This window comes from Nymphalis io, chromosome 1 (genome assembly GCF_905147045.1).
Source record: "Nymphalis io chromosome 1, ilAglIoxx1.1, whole genome shotgun sequence".
Lineage (NCBI taxonomy): Eukaryota > Metazoa > Arthropoda > Insecta > Lepidoptera > Nymphalidae > Nymphalis > Nymphalis io.
The window spans coordinates 12,670,823-12,695,030 of record NC_065888.1 but is presented as its reverse complement, the minus strand read 5'-3'; the positions used below and the strand labels follow the sequence as shown (position 1 = coordinate 12,695,030).

The following is a 24,208-nucleotide window of genomic DNA, read 5'->3' as shown; positions in this document are numbered from 1 at the left end:
CCCGAGGTTATAAGTTTTTTTGTCGAAAATTCTCAGTAGCAGTCCGGAGTCTGGAAGTTAAAAGTGTGTGCACTCCCGTGCCTCGGAACGCACGTAAAGCCTGCATGTAGAGCTTTATGGTTAGGTTAGGTTAGTACACTCATCAAATATTCTACCGCTTGGTATTATTGTGTTCCGGTTTGAAGGGTGAGTGAGCCAGTGTAATTACAGACACAAGGGACATAACATCTTAGTTAACATTTCTTACAATGCCAATGTCTATGGGCGTTGGTGACCACTTACCATTAGGTGGCCCATATGTTCGTCCGCCTTCCTATTCTATAAAAAAACACACACTTGTGCATTATAATTTGTCTTGCGCAGTTTGCTAATCTTTCTTGAAATTGGTTGCCTTTGCCGAAACCGGTACGGAGGACATGATTATTATTACTGATGATTTATATAACAAAAGCTCTCTCGCTAATAAGTTTAAAATCACCAAAAAATTAGCGTAGTTCTAGATTATTAGAAGTCTTATTAAGGAACGTATTATAAAAGAGATATAAAACAAGAATTTATGTAATGATAGTTTGAATAGAGTATAAAACACGGTAGAAGCAAAGTATAAATGCTCTCTGCATTTCGCTTAAATAAAATAAATATAATATATCGTTGCGAGAGAAAGACGCCTGTCCCCTTCAGGTACACAGTTATTATTGCATTAGTTTTGACGCAAAGAGAATCCCTGCGAGTCTCCCTAACCGTTAGACTAGCTGTCCACTGATAAGTGGTAGCGGTTTATTTTACTTTGTCTAAAAAAAGAATTATATTTTTACATTTAATGTATTAATAATATTTTAATATTAATTATAATATTTTAATGTATGTTATTATTAATCAAGAACTATTTGTATCTCAATAACGCATGGAGTTTGTAAAAAATGGAGAACGTAATAAATTTATTGTTTATGAATATCTACTGCTTACTCGATTAGAATAGACTATACGACTCTTCTGGACGATTTTACAGATCGTAGTTGGGATTTTTAAACTATGCCTTGATCTGCCAGCCATCTTCTCTCCCATTCTAGAAGATACTAAGGTTGACATTATAATCAGTAGTCGCGCTATGGGCAAGGGCATCTTGTTAACACGCACTCATAATACCAAACATCAATAGTATTATTTATATTTCAAACAGTACCATTGACTATAAATAATAGAACAGTACTAGTGTTTACTTACTACTTCATGACCTTTATACATATATAGATATCAAAAGGTAACCAAAAATGATCAAGCATCCCAAGATTTTATTTAATAATAAATAATATTAAAAGAACATAATTTCGTTTATTTTATTTGGTCAAAATAAAACATTTATATTAAAAATTTAGTTATATTTACGATGAAACTAATTTATGACCCAAGATTTCTTGATATATAAAAATATATATTGTCTAAAAAATATTGTATATATAAAATATTTTTTTGGTATATAATCTAATAAGAAGGATTATTTTCATTAATTATCAGTGAGTCCATTTCTATAAGAAAAAATATATTTTACATGTTTTTATTTAACTTGCAATGTTTGTTAATTGTTTTGGTCAAATCTTGCGAGCTGAATGAGAACCATAGCTATGGAGTTGAAATTTTACATATTGGTTCAATTTCCATGACAAGGCATTTCAATGTTAAACATGTCATGATTCTACACCCAGGATTGACACGAAGGAACTCATCAACGGTATTCAGATGTCTTTTTTTTTATATGTGTATAAAAGTTTGTTTTTAAAAATGTTGTTTTTTTCTATTCATTAAATTAAAATTAAATGTTCTAAAAAAAACGTTACCATAACGTGTCATATCCTGTACAGAGTGTCGGTATATTTACCGTCTCTAATGATGGCGCTATTAAGAAATCTATTATCTTCAAATGCTGAGATGGCCCAGTGGTAAGAACGCGTGAATCTTAACCGATGATCGTGAGTTCAAACCTGGGCAAGCACCACTGAATTTTCATGTGCCTAAATTTGTGATTATAATTCATCTCGTGCTTGACGGTGAAGGAAAACATCGCGAGGAAATCTGCATGTGTCTAATTTCACTGTAATTTTGCCTCATGTGTATTCCACCAACCCGCATTGGAGCAGCATGGTGGAGTAAGCTAAAACCTTCTCCTCAAAAAGCGAGTCGAGGTCTTAGCCCAGCAGTGGGAATTCACAGGCAGTAACTGTTAACATTGGTTATTTTTCATTCATTGATTAAGAGGCGTGCCAGGAGGCTGATAGGAGACGACACATTGGTCGAGTCTAGACTCCAAAGTCTCGAACATCGGCGTGTGGTTGCATCACTTTCAGTCTTGTATCGGATACACTTCGGAGAATGTGCTCAGGAAATACATGAACTAATTCCTTCCGTCCCCTTTTACTATCAAACGGCCAGGCAAACGCGACCAAAGCGCCATTAGTACACAGTGGAAATTCCCCGCCTACGTACGAAGCGCTTTGAATCGACATTCATCATTCGCACTGCGAGACTGTGGAATGCTTTGCCTGAGTCCTTATTTCCTGATAGCAAACAATCTTGGTGTCTTCAAATCCAGAGTGAACAGGTTTCTTTTAGGCAAGCGTGTTACATCTTAGACAGTGTCGATGCTTAAGATCAGGCAAGTCAACGGTCAAACGCTTGCCTATTAAGTGTAAAAAAAATAAAAAATCATCTTGGCACTGTTATAAAAAGACATACCATAACGTTATTTACCCAAGTGGGCAAAGAAAGAATAATATTTAAATATCCTTCTTTAAAAAAACCGCTTAAATAAATAAAAAGTTATATTCATTAACAATATAATGTCATCCCTATATATTAAATATATGTTTTATTGGAGTGCGAGTTATATTTTCAGTCAGCCACTTTTAACGTAATAGAAATGTATAGCCCAATCATCCACACGTATTCATTTCACTTTAAATTAATATTTCAATTCGAGTACTATTCAGGCATCTATTGATATGACTCAGGATTTGGAAAGAGACACCTACGAAATATAAGAATAAGTAATTTAGAGTAGTATCTAAACTTCGTATACTACAAATATGAAACAAATGTATATGAAATGGGTAGGTAAATAATAACTGTTTTCTTTATATTTATGAAAACTTTTTTGTTTTTAAATGAAAAAGGTTTTATATGTGCAAGCACAGATTGTAATTAGCGTGCAGTAAATTGAAAAATCGAAACTGTCTCGCTACCGTAACGAACTATGTACGGTCAATTGACACGTAGGGTAAAAACCTGTATAAACTTCCCCGTCAGTTTGAATAAAAATTATAACAGATTCGTTTATTAGGTTCAGAATATTATTTTTCTACATTCTTCTTATTTCACTCTCAACGAACAAAGGAAAATGTATAATATCGTTATGATTACATGAATAATGTACATCATTATAATTTTGATCTTGATTATTACGCCAAGTAAATTCAACCGTCTGACCTTTACGAAAGTACTATTCAAATTCAAAGATTCGTTATGAGATTTGATATTAACATCGCAAATTTTCCTTCAGTTATTTTAAAAGATTTATTATCTTTGATACTGAAATTAATTTACTTTATTTCGTACTTTTATAGCCAATGAAACATAAATGTGTTTAGTATAAATTAAATTTGAAATAAACGATTATGATTAGTTTTACTTAACGTACAACAGGCAGAGACTGCTTCTATTGCCATTTACAACTGTCGTAACCTCAAAGAGGTCAGACAACAATGTTGACGTTACACAAGCCGTCATAACGCCAATGCCTTTAATAAATCTTACGAACATATTTTCACATTACCCCAGCAACGTTAGGGTGTCCTTTTATTATATTTTGACACGATTTTATGAACGCCATAACGATGTTATATAATGTCATAAGGGACTTGGGTCTCTTCAAACTTATTCTGGCTCATCCCTTCTAAGCCGATATCAAAAAACTCCATCGGTACAATAAGCCCTTTGGCTGTAAGCTCAGTCAACTCAGCTGTAGGTGAAAGCATTGGCGTATTAGAGGTATTCTTTTTATTTATCTCATGTGTACCTCTATTGATTTATATATAAAAAAATAAAGAATACGTCACTACAAATTTCAATATATCGTAACCTTTTGGCTCTTACATCAAGCGACAGTGGTGCGATTTATGATGTTTTATGAAAGGCGAAAGACTGTAACCTAACATTAAAAGTACATTGAACGCTTAATACCGGCAGTAAATAAGCAAGGCGGTCTCAATCTTCTATGAACCTTGACCGCGCTGTAACTGCCGCATACAATACTAATCCATTGTGCCCGTGCACGGTTTTAATAGAGGACATAAAACGTGGATAGCACGCCTCGCCCTGGGATCAGTAATGAATATACTTTACAACCGTTTTATTGTTATCATAGTATTTATGCTTGTAGACTAATAAAAAAACGAAGCATTATATCCTTTATATGAGCTGGTCTCCTTGCAATCACATGTTTCATATTATATCTATCTTAAGATTTATTTAAATTAGATAGCTATTTTATTCATTACGAAAATCATATTATATAATATTTAGTTTTTTTTTTAAGTAAAAGTAAAAAACTGCAAATATTATAAAAACATAGTATTAGCTATTAATTTAAAAATAATCTGTTTTTCATCTACTTTGAAGATGAAATTAATTTATAGAATACGTCTACATGAGCAAAAAACAATAATTGTAATCCGCTTTTTTGTATACATCTATATTCGATATAATACATAATTCTTCACTCACTTCTTCATTAAAACTGAAGCATAACGAATAATGATAAAATTGATATCATGATACTTTAAATTTAAGTAAATTAATTGCAAACATCGTGGTACATTTAAGACCAAGAAATTATACATTCAATTAAACCATAGCTCATAATTTGAACAAGTCTGTCGCGAGACGGTACTCCACGATGCTAAACATACTCGTAAAATATTTTAGTGTTTCTACTAGCTGTCTGTCTGATTTACGTATTATTTTTATTTTATTGAACCACATAAATCCCTATCTAGAAGACCTCTCCGTATTTTCAATTATTTTCTTGTAATTAGCCGTCTCAAAAAGTAATCTATTCAGATTTTTTTTGCTCTTTAAAGATAATTATCATAACCTCGATATTTTTTGGCAAAGAGAAGATGATAAATGTGTGTAAAATTATTGTTTAACGGAAAAATTTGGTACAATTAGGATCTAAAAGTTTGCAGAATGGGCTGTTCTTACTTGGTACAACCGTAATTGGCAACGCATTAAGAATATACAAATATAAACCGAGTTTTAAGCTTATTCTTATTTATTATTATGCTCATTATATATATGCTTATGCTTATTTAAGCTTACGTCATTCGTTGAGGAGTTTTTAACGGCGCGTCTCGGTAGAATCTATATTCCAAATTAGTGTCAGATTAACATTAAATATACCCCTAGTGAAATGACGATTCAAAAGTGCGTAATAAAGTAAGGTAAGTGACCTTGAATGAAATACTTGAATTTTTGACAAGACCTGCAGTTGCAATGCTTAAGTTTAAGCTGTTAAGTTGGAAGTTTAAGTTTAAGCCGGAAAGCTACAGTTTTTGGGACTGGGTTTTTATTAATTTATTATGAAGAAAAGGTACCATAATCACTTAAGATTACTTACTAAACTTCAACATTAATGAGACTGAAAGAAGCCACCAAGCAAAACGACGAAGAAAATTATCCAAAGTTTTGTCTCTTTTACAAAATAACGCGACTACGGGTCGTAAGTGTAAATTTATGATGTTTGCTTTACATTATATTAAAACATTATGCGTAAAACGGAACAAAACATTTCCGGTACAACTACGAAAATCTTCAATAAAAGCGTTTTTTTTTTTGTCTATTTTTCGTTGTAATACTAATTTATATGTGTATGTAAATATATTGTTATACGTTTTATTTCTGAGTATAAGTTATATTGCGAAATAATTGTGTATTACAATTTAGTCGAAAAGATTGCCTTACAAAAGGCCATTGTTAATAACTTTTATATATGTTGATATTATTTCAACTTCACATGTTATTTTATTATTGAGCTGAAATTTATTTTATTATTGAGCTGAAATTTCTACGTAATAGAAAGTTTCATCAGATATTATAGCGCAAAACAGCAGTTCTTGGTATTGTTGTGTTCCGGTTTAAAGGGTGAGTGAGCCAGTGTAATTACAGGCACAAGGGACATAACATCTTAGTTCCCAAGGTTAGTGGCACATTGGTGATGTAAGCGATGGTTAACATTTCTTACAATGCCAATGTCTAAGGGCGTTTGGTGACCACTTACCATCAGGTGGCCCATATGCTCGTCCACCTTCCTATTCTATATATATAAAAAAAAAACCGTTTAATTAAATTTTTGTAATAATAGAAGTATAGAAGAAGTAATCACTCACGTGCTATTAATAACGATCGTGCGTTAACATCTCAATAGATAAACTGTAAGACTGTCTGGGAAACAATAGTTCGACGATGATACGTCAACGATACAATGGACGGCGACGTATTGGCGGACGTTCCTAGCGGAGGGACACATGGACATGTGCTTCTTGTTCTTACATTACAATGCAAATAGGACCAACACACACACAAATACATCGCTTTAAGACTAGAATACATATATATATATATGTATATATATATATCAGTAAATTATGTTTTGTTCGATAAGTTTTATCAAGGTATTTAATAATTTCACACCTTTAATTAAGCGATACTGAAACGGAAATTAAATTTCCATAATGGTAAATATTAAAAAAACGGCACGAGTCTTTTTTCAGTACTAAATTATAAGCATTAATTTAGTACTGAAAAAAAGAATCACATGAATGACACACTTCAAATTTAAATGTCATCCAGTCAAGTGTCAAATTATTTTTAGCGCACCAAGACGAATAGCTATAGGAAGAAGCCCTATACGAATTTAAGATTAAAACATATTCCTATATTATATAAAGTTATAGTTTTAAAGAGTTTCAATTTCAAGTGATGTAAGTTTGTCATATCCTACAACAAAGTATTAAAGAAGTTCAACCGAACCGATAGTGCTGAAAGTTACATACACTTTTGTAACTTGGCACGTGTAGTGTATAAATGAATATTACTACTTGGATTAAATAAATCGACAAAAACTTTGCGGTTAAATCCGCGATGGATGTTTCCTAGACATCTATACGAATATTATAGATGCGAAAGTGACGTCTGTCTGTGTGTTACGCTTACACGTCTAAATGAATTGATTATTGATCAAATTTGGTACACAGCAAGCTTAAACCCGAAGGACGGACATAGACTTACCTAACACTACTAGCTTATTATATAAATATTCTGGTATTTATATTACTTATTTCTATGAACTAAATATATTTATTCATATGAAATCCCTGTGGGCTATATCACGAGAGGGGGAACTTTGTGGAATGTAATGTAACTCGATATTGTGATATTTTAATCGTGGAAAATGTAGAGATTATTGAAGGAAAGTTAGAAGAGTTTCGTCTCGTTCGTATTATAACTTTCATATTATTATCCCTATGATATTTGCACCATTTACAATACGTAAGCCGCGGTATTTAAATATAAAAATGTCAATCATTTTAACGAATAGGTACTTTTATTTGATAGTTTAAATTATATTAAAAAAAATTTTTTTTTTGAGTTTAGGAAGGCGGACTAGCATTTGGGCCACCTGATGGCAAGTGGTCACCAACGCCCTTAGACATTGGCATTGTAAAATTAATATTATGTTTATTAATATATACCTTCTCCTCAAAAAGAGGAGAGGAGGCCTTTAGCCCAGCTGTGGGACATTCACAGGCTGTTACGGATACGGATTACGGATAATATATAACGATAATTCTCACAGGTCCCCAATGAAAGATAAAATTAAAAGTTGCATTGAGGTATTTTTGTTCAAACGGTACAGTAACAGCCTGTTAATGTCCCACTGCTGGGCTAAGGCCCCCTCTCCCTGTTTGAGGAGTAGGCTTGGAGCTTATTCCACCACGCTGCTCCAATGCGGGTTGGTAGAATACACTAGTGGCATAATTTAAATGAAATAAGACACATGCAGGTTTCCTCACGATGTTTTCTTTCACCGTCAAGCACGAAATGAATTATAAACACAAATTAAGCACATGAAAATGCAGTGGTGCTTGCCAGGGTTGGAACCCATAATTATTGGTTTAGATTCACACGTTCTAACCTCTAGGCAATCTTGTTCAAAATAGTCTCTCAATTACATTATATTTACTTAAAATCAAGAACTTTTGGACGGATAAGCTAAGGTGATAAAATCTTAAGATGAATACAAAATTAAAACCAGAATGATGATACCAGTTAACCTATCATATACTGAATCACATATTATATTGTTTAGGTACCTTTAACGAAGGAATAAAATATTGTATACTTTAATACAAGTAAATGAATTTTGCGATTAAGAAAAATTTAAATATATTAAAGTTTTAATTATGTTTTAAATCAGATTAACAAAACACCTTATCGGTTTTACGAAATATAAAACAATTAATGCTGATATAACGAAGGATGCTCGCTTGGCGATCGTATATACATAATGCAATATGACGGCATTTACGAGTACGTGATATGACGTACATACATATTAGTGTCATATGTTATACGGTAAAATAATAAAGCGAAAACGCATTAAAGCAAAACACGTCACGTCCGAGTCACGTTCGCTCTGAGGGTAGAGCGTTAAGTATAAAATGAAACACAACATCCATACACAGCTATGTGTATACATACACACAGTATATATATATCCAGTCAAATTGTACATAACCAACATTTCAATATCGCACTTTGAACTTTACTGTTATCTATACAAATAAATAAAATTGAAGTGTCTGTCTGTGATTTCAAAATAACTGCCTCTTTTAAAGTTAATTATGCTATTTGTGAGTAACAAAAACCAAAACAATCTTTTTAAAAAAAAATTGTCTGTCTGTCTGTTTGTCCAGGCTAATCTTTAAAATGACTAAAAATCAATAATTCAATTATTAATTTTCAGATCTAAAATCCAGTTAAACGAGATAAAAAGGCCAAAATGTTTAACTGGATTTTCGACTATAGCGCGGGCAAAGCCGCGGGCCAAGATGTAGTAATGAATAATAAAACAACATGTTTAAACGTTGAAAAGTCCTCGGAATAGAAGCGTGGTGAAATAAATAAAATAATTTATTTAAATAAAACTATTTTCCTTCTCTGTATAGTTACTCTCTTCTTAAGTAGTAACTTTTTTAACCTTTCAAAATTTTTTTGCTTTTGCCTTCAAAATAAGTTAAAAGTTCCTTGACTTCATTCTGAAAAAAATCTTCCCCTTAGCTCATTTTTACTTTAAAGAAAACAAACAAAAGTCGCAGTGGTGTTCAATTCTGAAGTTCAGAGGACAAGTGGTTCGAACACGTTTAGTATCATATTAATATATATATATAGATATAATCACATAAAGATGTTTTCTCAGTTATGCATTTATATGTTTAAATATTAGCTAGAAAAATCAAAAAGAGTAACTAGAAGGAAACCCGTGCTTCCAGTAATTATTATGCCCCCAGAAAACCGTGGGTGCTCCATTAAGTAATAATTTTCCAGCTCCATTACTATAGTAAACTTAAAAGTAATTTTAATGTTTTTTTCGCTAGAATCCACATTTCGGGATAATTGCAGTTTGACTTTTAATTGGCTTGATAGAATTGTTTTTAAAGTCACAATTCTCGTGTGAGCACACTTGAATAAAGAATGTTTCGATTCATTATTCAACAATCGCTCACTGATTTTTAAGTTGATGTTAAAGTGAGTGCGCTTTTTTCTACCTATACCTGAACAAAATATCATATTATATATGTATTTGTATTACTCCTATGGTTAAGAAACATGTCAACGTCCTATTCAAGAATATACAGATGATAAACAAATTGCAATTAGTGCACTTAAACTTTCATTCAGGATATATACAAATTGTAATAAAATGATTATTCTTGCCGATGAAATATATATTATACTTAATATAATATTATTATACTTTTACCGATTATAACTTAATGTTAAGTCTTTAAAAAAGCCGAGATGGCCTATGGATGGATAAGAGCGCGTGAATCTTAACCGATGATCGTGGTTTCAAACCCGGGCAAGCACCACTGAATTTTCTTGTGCTTAATTTGTGATTATAATTCATCTCGTGCTTGACGGTGAAGAAAACCTGCATGTGTCTAATTTCACTGAAATTCTGCCACATGTGTATTCCACCAACCCGCATTAGAGCAGCGTGGTGGAATAAGCTTAAAAAACTTCTCTTCAAAAAGGGAAAAGTCGCCTTAGCCCAGCAGCGGGACATTGACAGGCTGTTACTATTACTATACTACTGTGTTAAGTCTTTGGGTGTAGTAGACAGAAACTTAAAGCACTATTTAAAAAAAAAAACTTAGTTTAAACACAAGTTGTGTGCTTTCAGGATTTAAACGTCTCGATGTTGTAGCGGTGTACGGTACTTTATCCCCGTAATGCGCTCCTTGATAGCCTCTCCTGTCAGTACTCGAGAGTTCTCGCGCTACCCCTTCGATCACAATAACACTATACATATGACAAATTACGTTACACCTATATGTTGCATTATAAAAGCGATGATATTACATTTTATAGTGGCTTTAATTATCGGAACAGTCTCAATACATAAACTTGCAATATTTAGATGCTTGTCAGTAAAATTATAATTTAACCAGAAACATTCATTGATTTTATGAGTCACAACAGATTTTCAAGCAGTGTAATTAAGTAAGGAGACATGTAATGTACATACTATACTTACTGGTGGTAGGGCTTTGTGCAAGCCCGTCTGGGTAGGTACCACCCACTCATCAGATATTCTACCGCAAAACAGCAATACTTGATATTGTTGTGTTCCGGTTTGAAGGGTGAGTGAGCCAGTGTAATTACAGGCACAAGGGACATAAAATCTTAGTTCCCAAGGTTGGTGGCGCATTGGCTATAAGCGATGGTTGACATTTCTTACAATGCCAATGTCTAAGGGCGTTTGGTGACCACTTACCATCAGGTGGCCCATATGCTCGTCCACCTTCCTATTCTATAAAAAAAAATAAATCATTTTACAAGGTGAAAACGAAAAAACGTTATTTTAGAAGCGAATAATATAAATACAATTCCTTTTAGACCAACCAATGTGCTGCGAAAGCGCACTCGTAACCTTGCCACTTGCGGAGCGAAGGAACACCGTGGACAGCGGTTAGACTCCGACATAACTCTCCATCATCTCCGAGATGAAAAAAAACCATGTAGAGATAAAATAACTACACTACACTATAAATTGTATGAAGGCTGAACAGCTTCCACTAATGGTTGTGTTCTCACCGGTTTGAGTCTACGCTTTTGTGATCTGCAATTATCTTAAGTCAGTACTTAAGCTGAAGTTTTTGCTGAATTTTTTTTTTCTGTATAAAATTATTTAGAAATCTTTCTGTCGCGTTTTCTTTAATTTTAACAGTATTAAGTTAATATAAATGAATTTGTAAATAGTCCAAGCGTGGGTTGGTCCCGATTCCCAACCCTATTGAGTAATCCTGGAGCAATAAAAAAATATTGGCAAAATAATTTCATTTAAACCATCATGTAATTAATGATCTCTTGAAAGTTTACAGTGACAATATAAAAAGGTATTAAACTTTTTTTTATAATGGTAAGAGAATAAAATTTATGAATAAGATTTAGGATTTTTCTCATAAATTTGACTAGACTAAACCCCTCTAACAAAGAACTGATTTAACTTTGCGAGTTAAAAGTTTAATGTCTAAAAATAAATGAATACACCTCTAAGTAACTAGCTAGTGAGCATTCAAACCTAAAGTCTACAATACAAATATAAAGATACATCTTAATCAAATGTAAACAAAGAACAAATATAAATAAACTAATATTATATTATTCACAATAATTATTGACGAAGCAACAACAATCACGAACTAACCGAAGAAAGAAATAGCCCCGGGCGCCGTAATGATATTGATAAGAATCTGTCACATCTCATTTTGCTCACAGTATTTACACAATTATGCGGACGTATCGCACTAAGGGGTATTCTTTGTATTGTTGTCACAACCCCCGCAGAGTGATTTGTGAGTAATTGTACTCCCTCCGACAATACGTTTAGAAGATTCTCGTATTCTCGACACGCGCCAATATTTAGTATGTTGTCCTTCGCTTAATGAAATTAAATTGTCTTCGTCGGGGATTCTCAAAGTTTTTTGCGAAAAGCATCCAGGGACCGTAAAAAATAAAAAGCTATTATAGTCTAAATAAATAAACGCATTGTTTTCGTATTTAAAATATTGAGGTTTGTCGTTGTAAACTTATGATTTAATTGATATTGCTTCAGAAGCTTAAAATGCTATGGAATGATCTTTAGGGATGCTTAATATCTTTCATATGTTTCTAAATAGGCATTGGAAAGTTCTGCCTAATCAAATGCTTTTAGTGTATGATTAAATAAACGTTTTTCGTGTAGAAGTATATAAATATGTACGACATGGTCCCCGTGTATTTTTATTAGTTAAATAATGAGCACATGACAACACACTTATTTAGACAAGACAATGAATCTACAGAATAATTAAGGTACTTGAGCTGACCTCCTATGGAGGCAATTAGAGTTTATGATCTAAAATTAATACTAACCTTACCTTACTGATATAGATATTCTTATGACTTACCTAACATCGTCTAAGAGGTAATCGTAAACCATAAGTCAATAAGTAATTTTTACGTCAATACAAAAAATAATAACGATCCCATCGTAACGTATTAAAGCAATATTATGAAAATATATTTAGTACAATCTTTTGGTGATAACATAAAACTATTGATACAATTTATGATTGTGATAAAATGATTTGCTTTTATTGAGTGGTCGTAAGAGAATTGAACAGCTGCTTTGAGAATAGAGAGGTTTTGATAAAATTTGTAAGGAAGCAAGTTTGAACCCCAAGGACGAATATATTCTTCTTTTTTACATAATGCTCATCCCTCTAACACGTGGGCAAAACCGCGGGCGAATACTAGTTATTGTGTATATTGTTTCATGACTATCGGAAATTCGCGTATATTTTTTAAAATATATATTATAAGAGAGATGAAAAGGGTGTATATGGGTTAAAAATTACAGAATTGTTCATGGACAGTGATAGTTGTCGAGTTTACTCGCGTAAAAGGTAAATTTCCACCTCACGCGATACTAGCACCTATGTCTACCTAATATACTTATAACGAAAATGTCAAAACATATCGTACTATTTCCCTATTAATGTCGGAAAACCAATCTTCGGTTCCATTCAGTTCAATCTTTTCCGTAACAAATGTAATAAGTTGAATCAAATTACCGTATAGATGGGGGTAAATTGTTCGAAAGTTAGGTTCGTACTAGATTCGAAATACGTATAACATCTATTTCCGTATAGCGGCGTTAGTTAGCATTGCGGTTTGCGCGGATAATTGAAGTTGAAAACAATTCCATGAAGGATCGTATCAGACGAACTCGTATGTGGAAAAGGTTCCGGACCTATGATGATAGTTGGATTATTCCATCATTGTGCGTAAACCTAGAAGTTATCCCTAACTGAAAATACATAATATAAACGCGTAAGTGAGTATGTTTGTTTGTTACGCTTTCCTGTATTTACTACTCAACCGATCAACATGAAATGTTGCATTCACGTTGACAGAGGAATACAGAAAAGGACAGGTATCCTTGCTTGTCAGCTAAGAAACTGAAACGTATTTTGGACACATGTTGATGATAATTATAATTGTGTAACAAATTGACTTAGTTGAGCGGAAACGGTTAACAACAAAAAGATAAGCTACGATTATATAACTTCCTCCTTTATTTGTTGAAAAATTGGTTGGAAATTTTCAGGAATTAAATGAGAAATGATAGTGAAAATACTATGATAATTTTTTCTAAACGGATGAAATCCGATTCGTTGAATCTGTCACATTCCTTTGTAAATTTTCCCTGACAAAATTGAACAGGATTCACGAAAATTCCAATCAGAGTGGGCCACCGGTGACGGATGTTCAATAAAGGGGAATGAGAAATAAATGTAAGAGTAAACATATGACGGTGAACTTTTAACTCGAGTACTGCGACCACGATGTTTCAGAACGCGGATTATGCGGTGGAACTAATCGATAAACCGATGGTCGGTTATTGATGGTCGGTATGAAAAGTACTTATGTTATTAGAATATTAAATCAGTTCTCTGCTTATTTAATTAGTGCGACTTAAGCTGTCGTCATATTATGATTATATAACCTGCTATCTATTGACAGCAGGCGTTTTATGTAGTACTAACAGTTTTATATATATATATATATATATATATATAAATCATGTTCTACATATATATATAAATTTCTTGATTGTAATTTTTACATAACTATTTGTAATTTAAACAATAATCATTAACATAATGAGGTTAATAAACTAATACATATCATTTTATATATATTCGTACATATGTATTTGTCGAAGAATATGTTGCAATTTTTATTTAATGTATTAAATTCTTTGTCTTAGATATATGGACGTTTCGAAATAAATAATGTAGTCATAAGTTTGAATCTATTAAATGTTTTATATTACTATCAGCGGCGATGTTACAGTGTTTAATGGTTACCGTAGTCCGTTGGTGACCGGGCGACGATCTGATTATCCCATCCGATGCCACCCACGCTCGCCACTCGATTGGAGCACGGAACTAGGTAATGATTGAGTGTCGAAATGTATCAAGCCACACGTTACGATAGATGTACGGCAGTAATTGCTTCGTTGGCGAATACGTTTCGGCAGTAACATATGATACAGATGCGTTTTTTGTACATAATTATAAATTAGCGCCGATATAGGTCGGCGTCCAATTTATCTTTTGCCTGGCGATGAAATAAAACATCGTATGAAAACTGCCATAGATATATTTTGAAACATGCCTTGAGCTTAAGATTATAAACAAGATCTTATAAAAGTATTAAAATATACTTTAAACTTGGTATGGAAAAAGTAGCTCTTCGTCTCGACTTTGCAGAGGTAAAGTTAAGATTTTTACACCGTGATATTTTTTGTTAAATAATGAGCTATATAGAAATATGATTACTTTTTTTAACGCGTTAATTCAAATATGTAGTACATTCTTCGTAGGCTAATGAAAAATGCAAATTTAACTTTTAAAAAGATTTCATTTACCTATTATAGTTATAATAACAGCCACTTGAATATCGCTCGGGTTCAACAACGTTGACATAATAAGTCTCATAAAACACACAACATATAAACATATTGCATATCATATATCTGATCTGAAAATATACTATAATACTTACTAGGTGGTAGGTTTCGTGCAAGACAGTCTGGGTGAAAAGCAATACTTCGTATTATTGTGTTCCGGTTTTAAGGATGAGTGAGTCTTTATAACTATAGACCCAAGGGACATAACATCTTACTTTTTAAGATTGGCGGCGTATTGACTATGTGAGTAATGGCTTATATTTCGTGCTGTCTATGGTTCACTTACCATTGGACCCATTTGCCTGTCCGCATATCTCCGCATACCTATTTTATAAATTAAAATAATATCTTATCATAAGATGAAAGATCCATATCAATCCGATTATTAGTTTTGCATGAATACAGAACAAACAAAAAAAACACCTCAATTATCTCTTTGTAATTATATAATCTAAAATTTTAGAAAAATGGCGGGTGCTCAATGGTTGCGATTAGCATAGGACCGGGAGAATTGGCGCGCCTGTAAGGAGGCCTTTGTCCAGCAGTGGATTAATGTGAGCTGAATATGATGATGATGATGAATTATATGACAAAAAAGAGTACATTTTCGTAATATTATTATGAATAAAAGTGATTTGTTAAAATGATAAATTCTATTTGTGAAAAAGTATCGAAATAGCGAGATGGCTCAACTATTTAATATCGTACAGCGATGGCATATTTTAAACTAAAAATATGATGAATAATAACAATACATATGTTAACGTTGACTTGATAAATAGATTATATTTCTTTTATCTTTCGACGAGATCTTTTATATAACATTTTATTTATTTACATCTTATAGTTTATGATATTAAGATTTAAGATATAAATAAATAAGCTTAAGATGTGTGTACCTTTGTAGAAATATATATAAACCGTAACAGTTTGTTTTTTCGTTCGTTGAATACAATATATTATGTATATTAATATATGTACATACAAATACATATGTGTGTATCTTGACAGAGACTAGCCAACTGCGCAGAGGTTATTATAGTGTACAAATGTGTGCGCAAACACAGTGTGCACTGTCTATTCTCACTTCTATTCCCGTAATCGGTTAAGATTTTGACACGATAGAGAGTCTAGGCTTAGCACTGACGGCTTACGCGCTTACCAAGCCACGGCACACCGCTAACTCGGGGATGCTATACTAAAATTTTAATAGAACTCTCTAAGCGTAATTTTTTTTTAAAGTTTAAACTTTGATAATATAGTATCACTCATTCTACACATATAAATAATAGATGTGAATATTTTTAGTATGTGTTCACGTGGGAGGATTTTGATAGCAATTAATCGACAAAGAACATTATTTTATTACGAAATATTCATAGCATCATATAGATTACTCAAATACATGCTGGCGGTGTTTTTGTAAAAATCCTCTAAAGTGGTATCGTACATATCTATATATAAATTTTAATTATATTTAACTTTTATTTAAATATGTATAATAATTATAATATATTTATTATTATTATATATTAATTATTATTAATAAAGACAACGTTGTTTCAGGGCGGTGCGGCTGCGCAGGAGTAGTGTGAGGTGTTAAAGCGCACCCTGGAGCCGCACAGGGAAATCTGTAAGTATAATTTACTAATACGAAAATTTGTGTGTGCTCGAAGGGTTGGACAGATTATCTTAATATTGTATATAGTAGTCAATCATGTCAATCATAAATAAAAATGGACGCTTGTGTAAATTCGAGATTAATAGACTTCGTCACCGTTTGACCGATAACCATAACAATTATGCACATTGTTGTAACTCGCTGCTAGCTGGCGATGTAGCACAACTTCTATATCGTCCAAAAATTAGTGTGTAGTATACACCGGCAGGACTATTTCCTCCGAGTTTAGCTAGTATATATATAGTGTATTCAAAAAAATTGTTATAATTTAATTTACATTTTTTTTATGATGTAGGTATGCGAACAGGCAATTGGGTCACCTGATGTTAAGTCGTCGTCACCACATTAGACATTGACGATGTAAGAAATATTAAAAATTCATTAGATCGCCAATGCGCCACCAACGTTGGTAACGATACCTAGCCAGACGGACTTGAACAAAGCCCTACCACTTAATAAATATACATTAAATAATGTTCATTTTATATGTTCACATAGATTCGTTATTTGACATAAATTTAACTAATTAATTACTGTTCTTTTATATTTCAAATTAAGTTGTAACTAAAGAGAAATTCAGAGAACAAACGTTAAATTGTTAGTAATAATCCTTAATGTGAACAAAACATTTCTCCTACGTGAATCACACATTCAATTAGCGTCACAGATCCAAGCCCTACTGTCATATTTTCAAATGATCGTTTTTCTTCAGTATTTACCTCGTTGGCGTCAATCGGTCTCAAATAATTTGCTAATTTCAATACGGACAAACCAAAATGTAGTCTGGGAGTGTTCTACGAACATGGTTCATTTTATATTGGTCATTTTCTCGTATTATTAATAAAAACAGTGCAAATCGTCAACAACGTCCTGATAAAAATGTTTTTGATGATCGGTGATTGAACACGTTACTGTTTAATAAAAAGCTAGATTACTTATACATTATTCGATAGTCAGAACTAATCTGCATCTAGGTACCTAGCTGCATATAGCTATCTTCAAGCATCTAGCTTAGCTTTACTGGTGGTAGGGCTTTGTGCAAGCTCGTCTGGGTAGGTACCACCCACTCATCAGATATTCTACCGCAAAACAGCAATACTTGATATTGTTGTGTTCTGGTTTGAAGGGTGAATGAGCCAGTGTAATTACAGGCACAAGGGACATAAAATCTTAGTTCCCAAGGTTGGTGGCGCATTGGCTATAAGCGATGGTTGACATTTCTTACAATGCCAATGTCTAAGGGCGTTTGGTGACCACTTACCATCAGGTGGCCCATATGCTCGTCCACCTTCCTATTCTATAAAAAAAAAAGCTTCAATATCAACCCAATTTTTTGCAATAATTCTAATCGTCAGAAGTCATCATCATCATTCGCTTGCACTTATCATTTTTATTCCGTAGTCTGCGATATGATAGTAAAAAGAATTTGGCCAAAATGTATTGCCTGCCGAATGCTATTCTATGGTGTTTGACATAAAATACCTAATACAGCTTCTATGACATCTTCGGCAGTAGAGAATGTAATTGAATTTTCTAGCGACAACAAAAAAAACAAAATAGAACCATCTTTACGTTTTCGAAAACTAGATATCTTTTGATTTTCTTTATAATACTTTGATAAACCATTGTCTTCATACATACTAATGACGTTCAATGTAGCATAACGTTACGCTGCATTCGCTAATCAAAGTCGTGACCGATGTTTGAGTTAATAGAGATGTCGACGTGACATTAAATTGATTTGTTTCGTTGCGTAGCGTAACTAACACGTTTGGTCGAAACAACGACGATCACACATACCGTATGAACTTCTCCCGTTTCCTGGTCTTGTCGCTACTGAGAATATTATTCATTGTGACATCATGTAGGTACGTTTTACGTTCTGTATTATCACGCTGTGTAACATAATTGCCATTCCTATTTATTACTCGATTGAAGTCATTCACCGGTTAGTCGAGATACTGCTTCCGTCGAAGCGGTTTGCATTGTTTTAATTAATATTTCAATGTAATATCGTAATACATTTGACGCGTCGAAACAATTATTAATTGATATGTGATTGAATTTAATTAAACCACTGTGTTGTATTTTCAATATAAGCTTCAATAATTGATATAATTTGTTGGATATCAAGAATTGTTTTCTACATTTACGACGAATTAAATCTTTATAAACTAGAATCTGTTTATAATCGTTAATATTAGAGAACTTCAGTGTATGGCGATTATCAATGACTGTAAAAAAAATGGTCCATTTGAAAAAACAGGTATGTTTTTAATTTTGGTTTTTTTGGAAAGAAAGGAAAAAAGATATTGTTGTAGAAGTGGTTCGATAATGTCCTAAGATTGCTGTTGATAAAACTCACAGTTTTGCTTAAATAGTCCTTGCGGTTACCGAATCGTTAAGAATAATGGAGTTAATTTTAATTTTCATAAGTATAAAATATAAACATATAAATTATCCTCTTCGCCTTATTGATGATGATGGTTGTAATTAAATATTATTACTATTCACATATTGCCATTCAATATCGTTTTATAATAAATAATAACTGATTTAGGAAGTAACTAAATATAAATGAAATATATTCGTCTTTCTAATCACACGAGCTAGAAACAATTCTTCGAGTGGTCTGCGGTTTTCAACGTGACTTTAGTGTTAAATAAAATCAATTTCGAGTCAAATCCTAATGCTTTGTGTTGAATAAGTGTCGACCCGCCCTATTTCTCACGAGTACCTACAATAATTTATTTACTAAAACCTCCCTAGGGAAAGCTTGGATCGAAAGAGATTTCGATTTATGAAGTGAAACACCTTTGGACGCGGTGAGAGTAAAATTTAAATATCGAACTCGCTGTATTTAGCAACGTTACAAAATGAAACGATCCTGACGTATTACTTTTGTTTTGTGTATATTTCTAAGCAGCCCTTTATTTTTTACATTAATACGATTGTTGTAATTTACTGCTTTTTGATTGACAATCTTAAACTTTTACGATTAAAATATCAAACTCAATTTATTCCATGATTTAAATGTCTTGCCTGATTTCGTCAAATCAAACTGTTCAAACACCTGTATATGTAGTTGTTCAACAATTTTAAACGTCCCTTGTCATTTAATATTTACAGTTCGTAGACTGGTGCTATCTTTACTCGATACAATGTCTGCAAACATTTAGACACGGTAACAGGGCAACTTATCGATTAGAATAAAAATAACTTTTTTACGTACATTTACGACAGTTAAAATGTAAGGAGCAAAATGTACCTGAGACGCTTACATCAAAATCGTATTGTTTTTACTGGATACACTCAATATTTGTATATATGTTATTTATTAGTGTATATAATATTTTTTTTCATTACTTTTATGAACTTGATCTTTATTAGAAAACTGTCTGACAGAATTTATGCTTCATTTTTCAAAATCAATGGTGACATTTTCGAATAAAAAAACTACATCTCATATACAACTTAAATTCGGATTTGGCTTACCCGCCCTTTCAGAATTTATTTGTTTATTTATTTACATTTATATATTTACTATTTAAGGTTACAACAAAAATGAAATTTACATAAATGGTGTGGTATATAAATTAAAAGTAATTGACAAAACAATACTGTTTGTTTTGTAATTAATATAATGAATATAGCATAATAATTAAATACATTTATTCCAAACAATTCCTCAACTATTTCCTCTAATTAGCAAATTTATTGAGTTTGAGTTATATGATATAATATGTGTGCGATATAAAACCACTACACTCGCATTATAATATGTATAATTAGTATTCTTAACACGCAGTTACAACTAACTCTAGTTATCTACTTTTTCTGGCTACATCATCAGATCGGCCGGATTGCTACATGTAAAATTTTAAATCGGTATGACAATAATTGGAAGTAGGTTAAAATTGATTTCCTAGCTTACATGCTGACAATTAACATTATTTGCGTATTCTACAAGAAATATTGATCTTAAATAATAAATTTTGCTAATTAATCTAAATAGTTAAAACTGCAATTTAATAATATTATAAAGATTTTAAAATATACTTATTTTATTATATGTAACAGTTAATTTAAAATATATATTTTCATGAAATAACGAATGTTTTTCGTTTGCTACGTCTATCTTATAGCAAGTTACAACTCTGATGAGAGTTGAGCACGCCTTTACCCGTATAAAGCGACAAGATACAGCCACGTTAAGTAACATATCATTTTCTTATGAAGCCATTACAATCAAATTCATCATTTACAAACATTTAATAACATATAATAAGTAGAACATGTATGCAAAAGTGGCCTTATCACTTATAGTGATCTCTTCCAGGCAACCTCTGTAAAGAGAAATGTTTGTTTTTTTTTCAAGGTTCACTAATCGGGTATGGTGTGCGAACAACTTATACTTAAAATTTATTATATGTATATATATATATATATATATATATATATATATATATATATATATATATATATTGGTATGTATGTGTATGTGGTGTATATGTATGTATATATATATATATACATACACACATACCATTTGCGAAGATTTAATAGAATTCTTTAGCCGTTCAAGTGATTGCGTTACATATAAACACATAAACTATTGTTTTTACGATATTTTAAACATGTGTTTTATTATATGTAAGAGCCGACATATTCCAAACGATAATCCGTATATTAATATCGTGTGTTTAAGTATGGGGAAGCACCGCTGATTTTTCTTATACTTGATTTAGATTTACATTTCAACTTGTTCTCGTGAGGAAACCTTCATAAGACGATGTCGATGTAATTCTGCCTTATGTAAAATCTCCAAGCCGTAACAGATCAGCTTGCTGGAATAAGCTCGAATTTCTTCTCCATCAGAGGACGAAGCCCTTTATTTGGATAAATACGAGCTGTTACTTTTATACATTTATTTTGTAAAATATGATTATTTATTTTATTGTGTAATTCTATTCATGGTGTTTTTGTTGTTAAGTGGTGCGGTGGGCGCGGCGGCACAATGGACGACGGAGGCAGCAACAAGCAGCGTCAAGCCACGCGAGTCTTCAAGAAGAGCTCGCCGAACGGCAAGGTACTATATAATATTATATATCCATATATATATTATATCTGCAAAGATAATTCTAAAATAATATTCGTATTCGTACGATCTTAAGCTTTCTTAATTGCCAATACGCCTTTAAATATTTCAAAAAAGTAGAGTTCGTACGAAAAGTACATCAGTATCAAGCCGAATACTGAATTCATTGAAGTTCGAACATCGCATGTTAGTAATATAATTAATTGTTGTTTTACCTTGTTTCATAAATCACAATATAATGCATTATTTTTTTTATAATGTAGTTAAAATTCTGTGCTTCATTGTAATATCATTAAGCAAGTCGTGCCTACGCTTCTATAAGCACAAAATCCTGTTACATTTATTATTTACTATATCATATAACCGTGTTTTATTCTGTAAAAAATAAAGGAATTAATACATTGATATACGAATGTACTTTTAAATGTGGATGCTTTGGAAATTGTTGACAGGATAGTTTTTCTTGCGATCACTTTATGCTACAGTTGATTAATGCGAGGATGTTAACTGATGTGGATATATATTCGCTGATTCCTCTTAGGTACTGGGCAATATCTTTCCGAACCAGTGGTACATTTTGTTGAGAATCAATAAGATTGTATAATAGGTAACTACTACTATATTGAATATACTATAACAATTTGAAAAATATTTAAACCTTTGGATCTTATTCAAACATGCTGCTCCTATGGGGGTTGGTGGATACAATTAAATTCGACACATGCAAGTTTACCACCGAGCACAAAATGAATTATAAACACAAATTAAGCACATAAAAATTCACGAGTGCTTGCCTGGTCTTTGATCTCGCGATCATCGGTTAAATATCTCGCGTTCTAAACTATGGGCTCTTCTCGACACGTTATCCACATATAATATTATATTCTTATTTCGATGACATTTCATTCCTTTATCTATTTATAATAATACAAGTATTTAATAGTAATTGTGACAGTATTTATAAAAGCATTTCAAAAACAATGTCTTCAAAATGAATGTAAAGCGTTTAAAGACAAAGTGGAGAAACATAAAGGCTGTTGATGTTATCAGGTCGTACCGGACAGGAGCTTAGTCACTTCAAACTTGAAACAGGCTTGGAACATTTTCTTTACGGCTATTAAAACTTATGTATATAAACATGATATAATTTAAATATTTTAAAGTTGAAATGGCCCAGTGAATTTTAACCGGAGATTGCGGGTTCGAAATCGGTCCAATGTGTTTTACGCTCTTAATTTTTGATTATGTATGATAATGAAATAATTCCCAGATGACTACTAACCTAGATGTTTCGCATACACATCTGCCACGTGTACATTTACTATAACTTTGTAGCCGCGTGGTGGAATTAACTCCAAAAGATATTCTTAACTGGGCTTTTCCAGTAGTGGGCTTTACAAGCTGTAATGTTTTTATGACAAACTAAAATCTAAATTTACGTTTCTCGATTCGTCGCCGTGTGATTGCTTTTAAAAATGGTAATGTTGAACTATTTCTTTTAATAAATATAATCAACTAGTTTTAGCCTGAGGCTTCTCCCGCGTGTTAGGGGAGAGGGCTGCCCCTCTCTGTGTAAGGCATAAAAAATTAAGTAGTCTATGTCCTTTTTTGAGATTCAAGCTTACTTCATACCAAATTTCATTTAAATCGATTCAGTGCTTTAGCCGTGAAAGCGTAAGAGATGGACAGTTACGCATTTATAATATAAGTAGAGATCAATAAAATCGTAAAATGTATTTTCTCTTGTTACAGATAACTGTATATTTAGGAAAAAGAGATTTTGTAGATCATATCACACACGTAGACCCAATTGGTAAGTTCATGTTCCTGCAATAATATGGAGTGTGACATGAAAAAATAACATTGTAATAAAAGTTTGTGACTTTGTTATAGACGGGGTTGTTTTAATCGACCCAGAGTATGTAAAGGATAGGAAAGTGTTCGGGCATGTGCTCGCCGCCTTCAGGTATGGGCGGGAAGACCTCGACGTTCTCGGGCTCACCTTCCGCAAAGACCTCTACCTTGCAGCCGAACAGGTAACGTTGAATTTTTTTGCGTGTTTTATTACGTT

At 32.4% G+C, this 24,208-nt stretch overlaps 1 protein-coding gene across 4 annotated transcripts in view; it reads left to right on the top strand.

Annotated features, from left to right (window-relative positions):
- The window catches only part of LOC126770277 (beta-arrestin-1), an 86,129-nt gene that overhangs the window by 52,465 nt on the left and 9,456 nt on the right, over positions 1 to 24,208 (top strand). Inside the window, exons 3-6 of one of the 4 annotated variants that reach the window (XM_050489610.1) lie at positions 16,925 to 16,991; positions 22,033 to 22,128; positions 23,890 to 23,950; positions 24,031 to 24,173. In XM_050489610.1, the coding sequence (XP_050345567.1) occupies positions 22,057 to 22,128; positions 23,890 to 23,950; positions 24,031 to 24,173 (276 nt within the window). In that variant the 5' untranslated portion in view covers positions 16,925 to 16,991; positions 22,033 to 22,056. Of the gene's footprint in view, positions 1 to 16,924; positions 16,992 to 18,999; positions 19,306 to 22,032; positions 22,129 to 23,889; positions 23,951 to 24,012; positions 24,174 to 24,208 lie in introns of those variants that run through there. The other 3 variants (XM_050489600.1, XM_050489590.1, XM_050489579.1) reach the window with 3 other exon arrangements.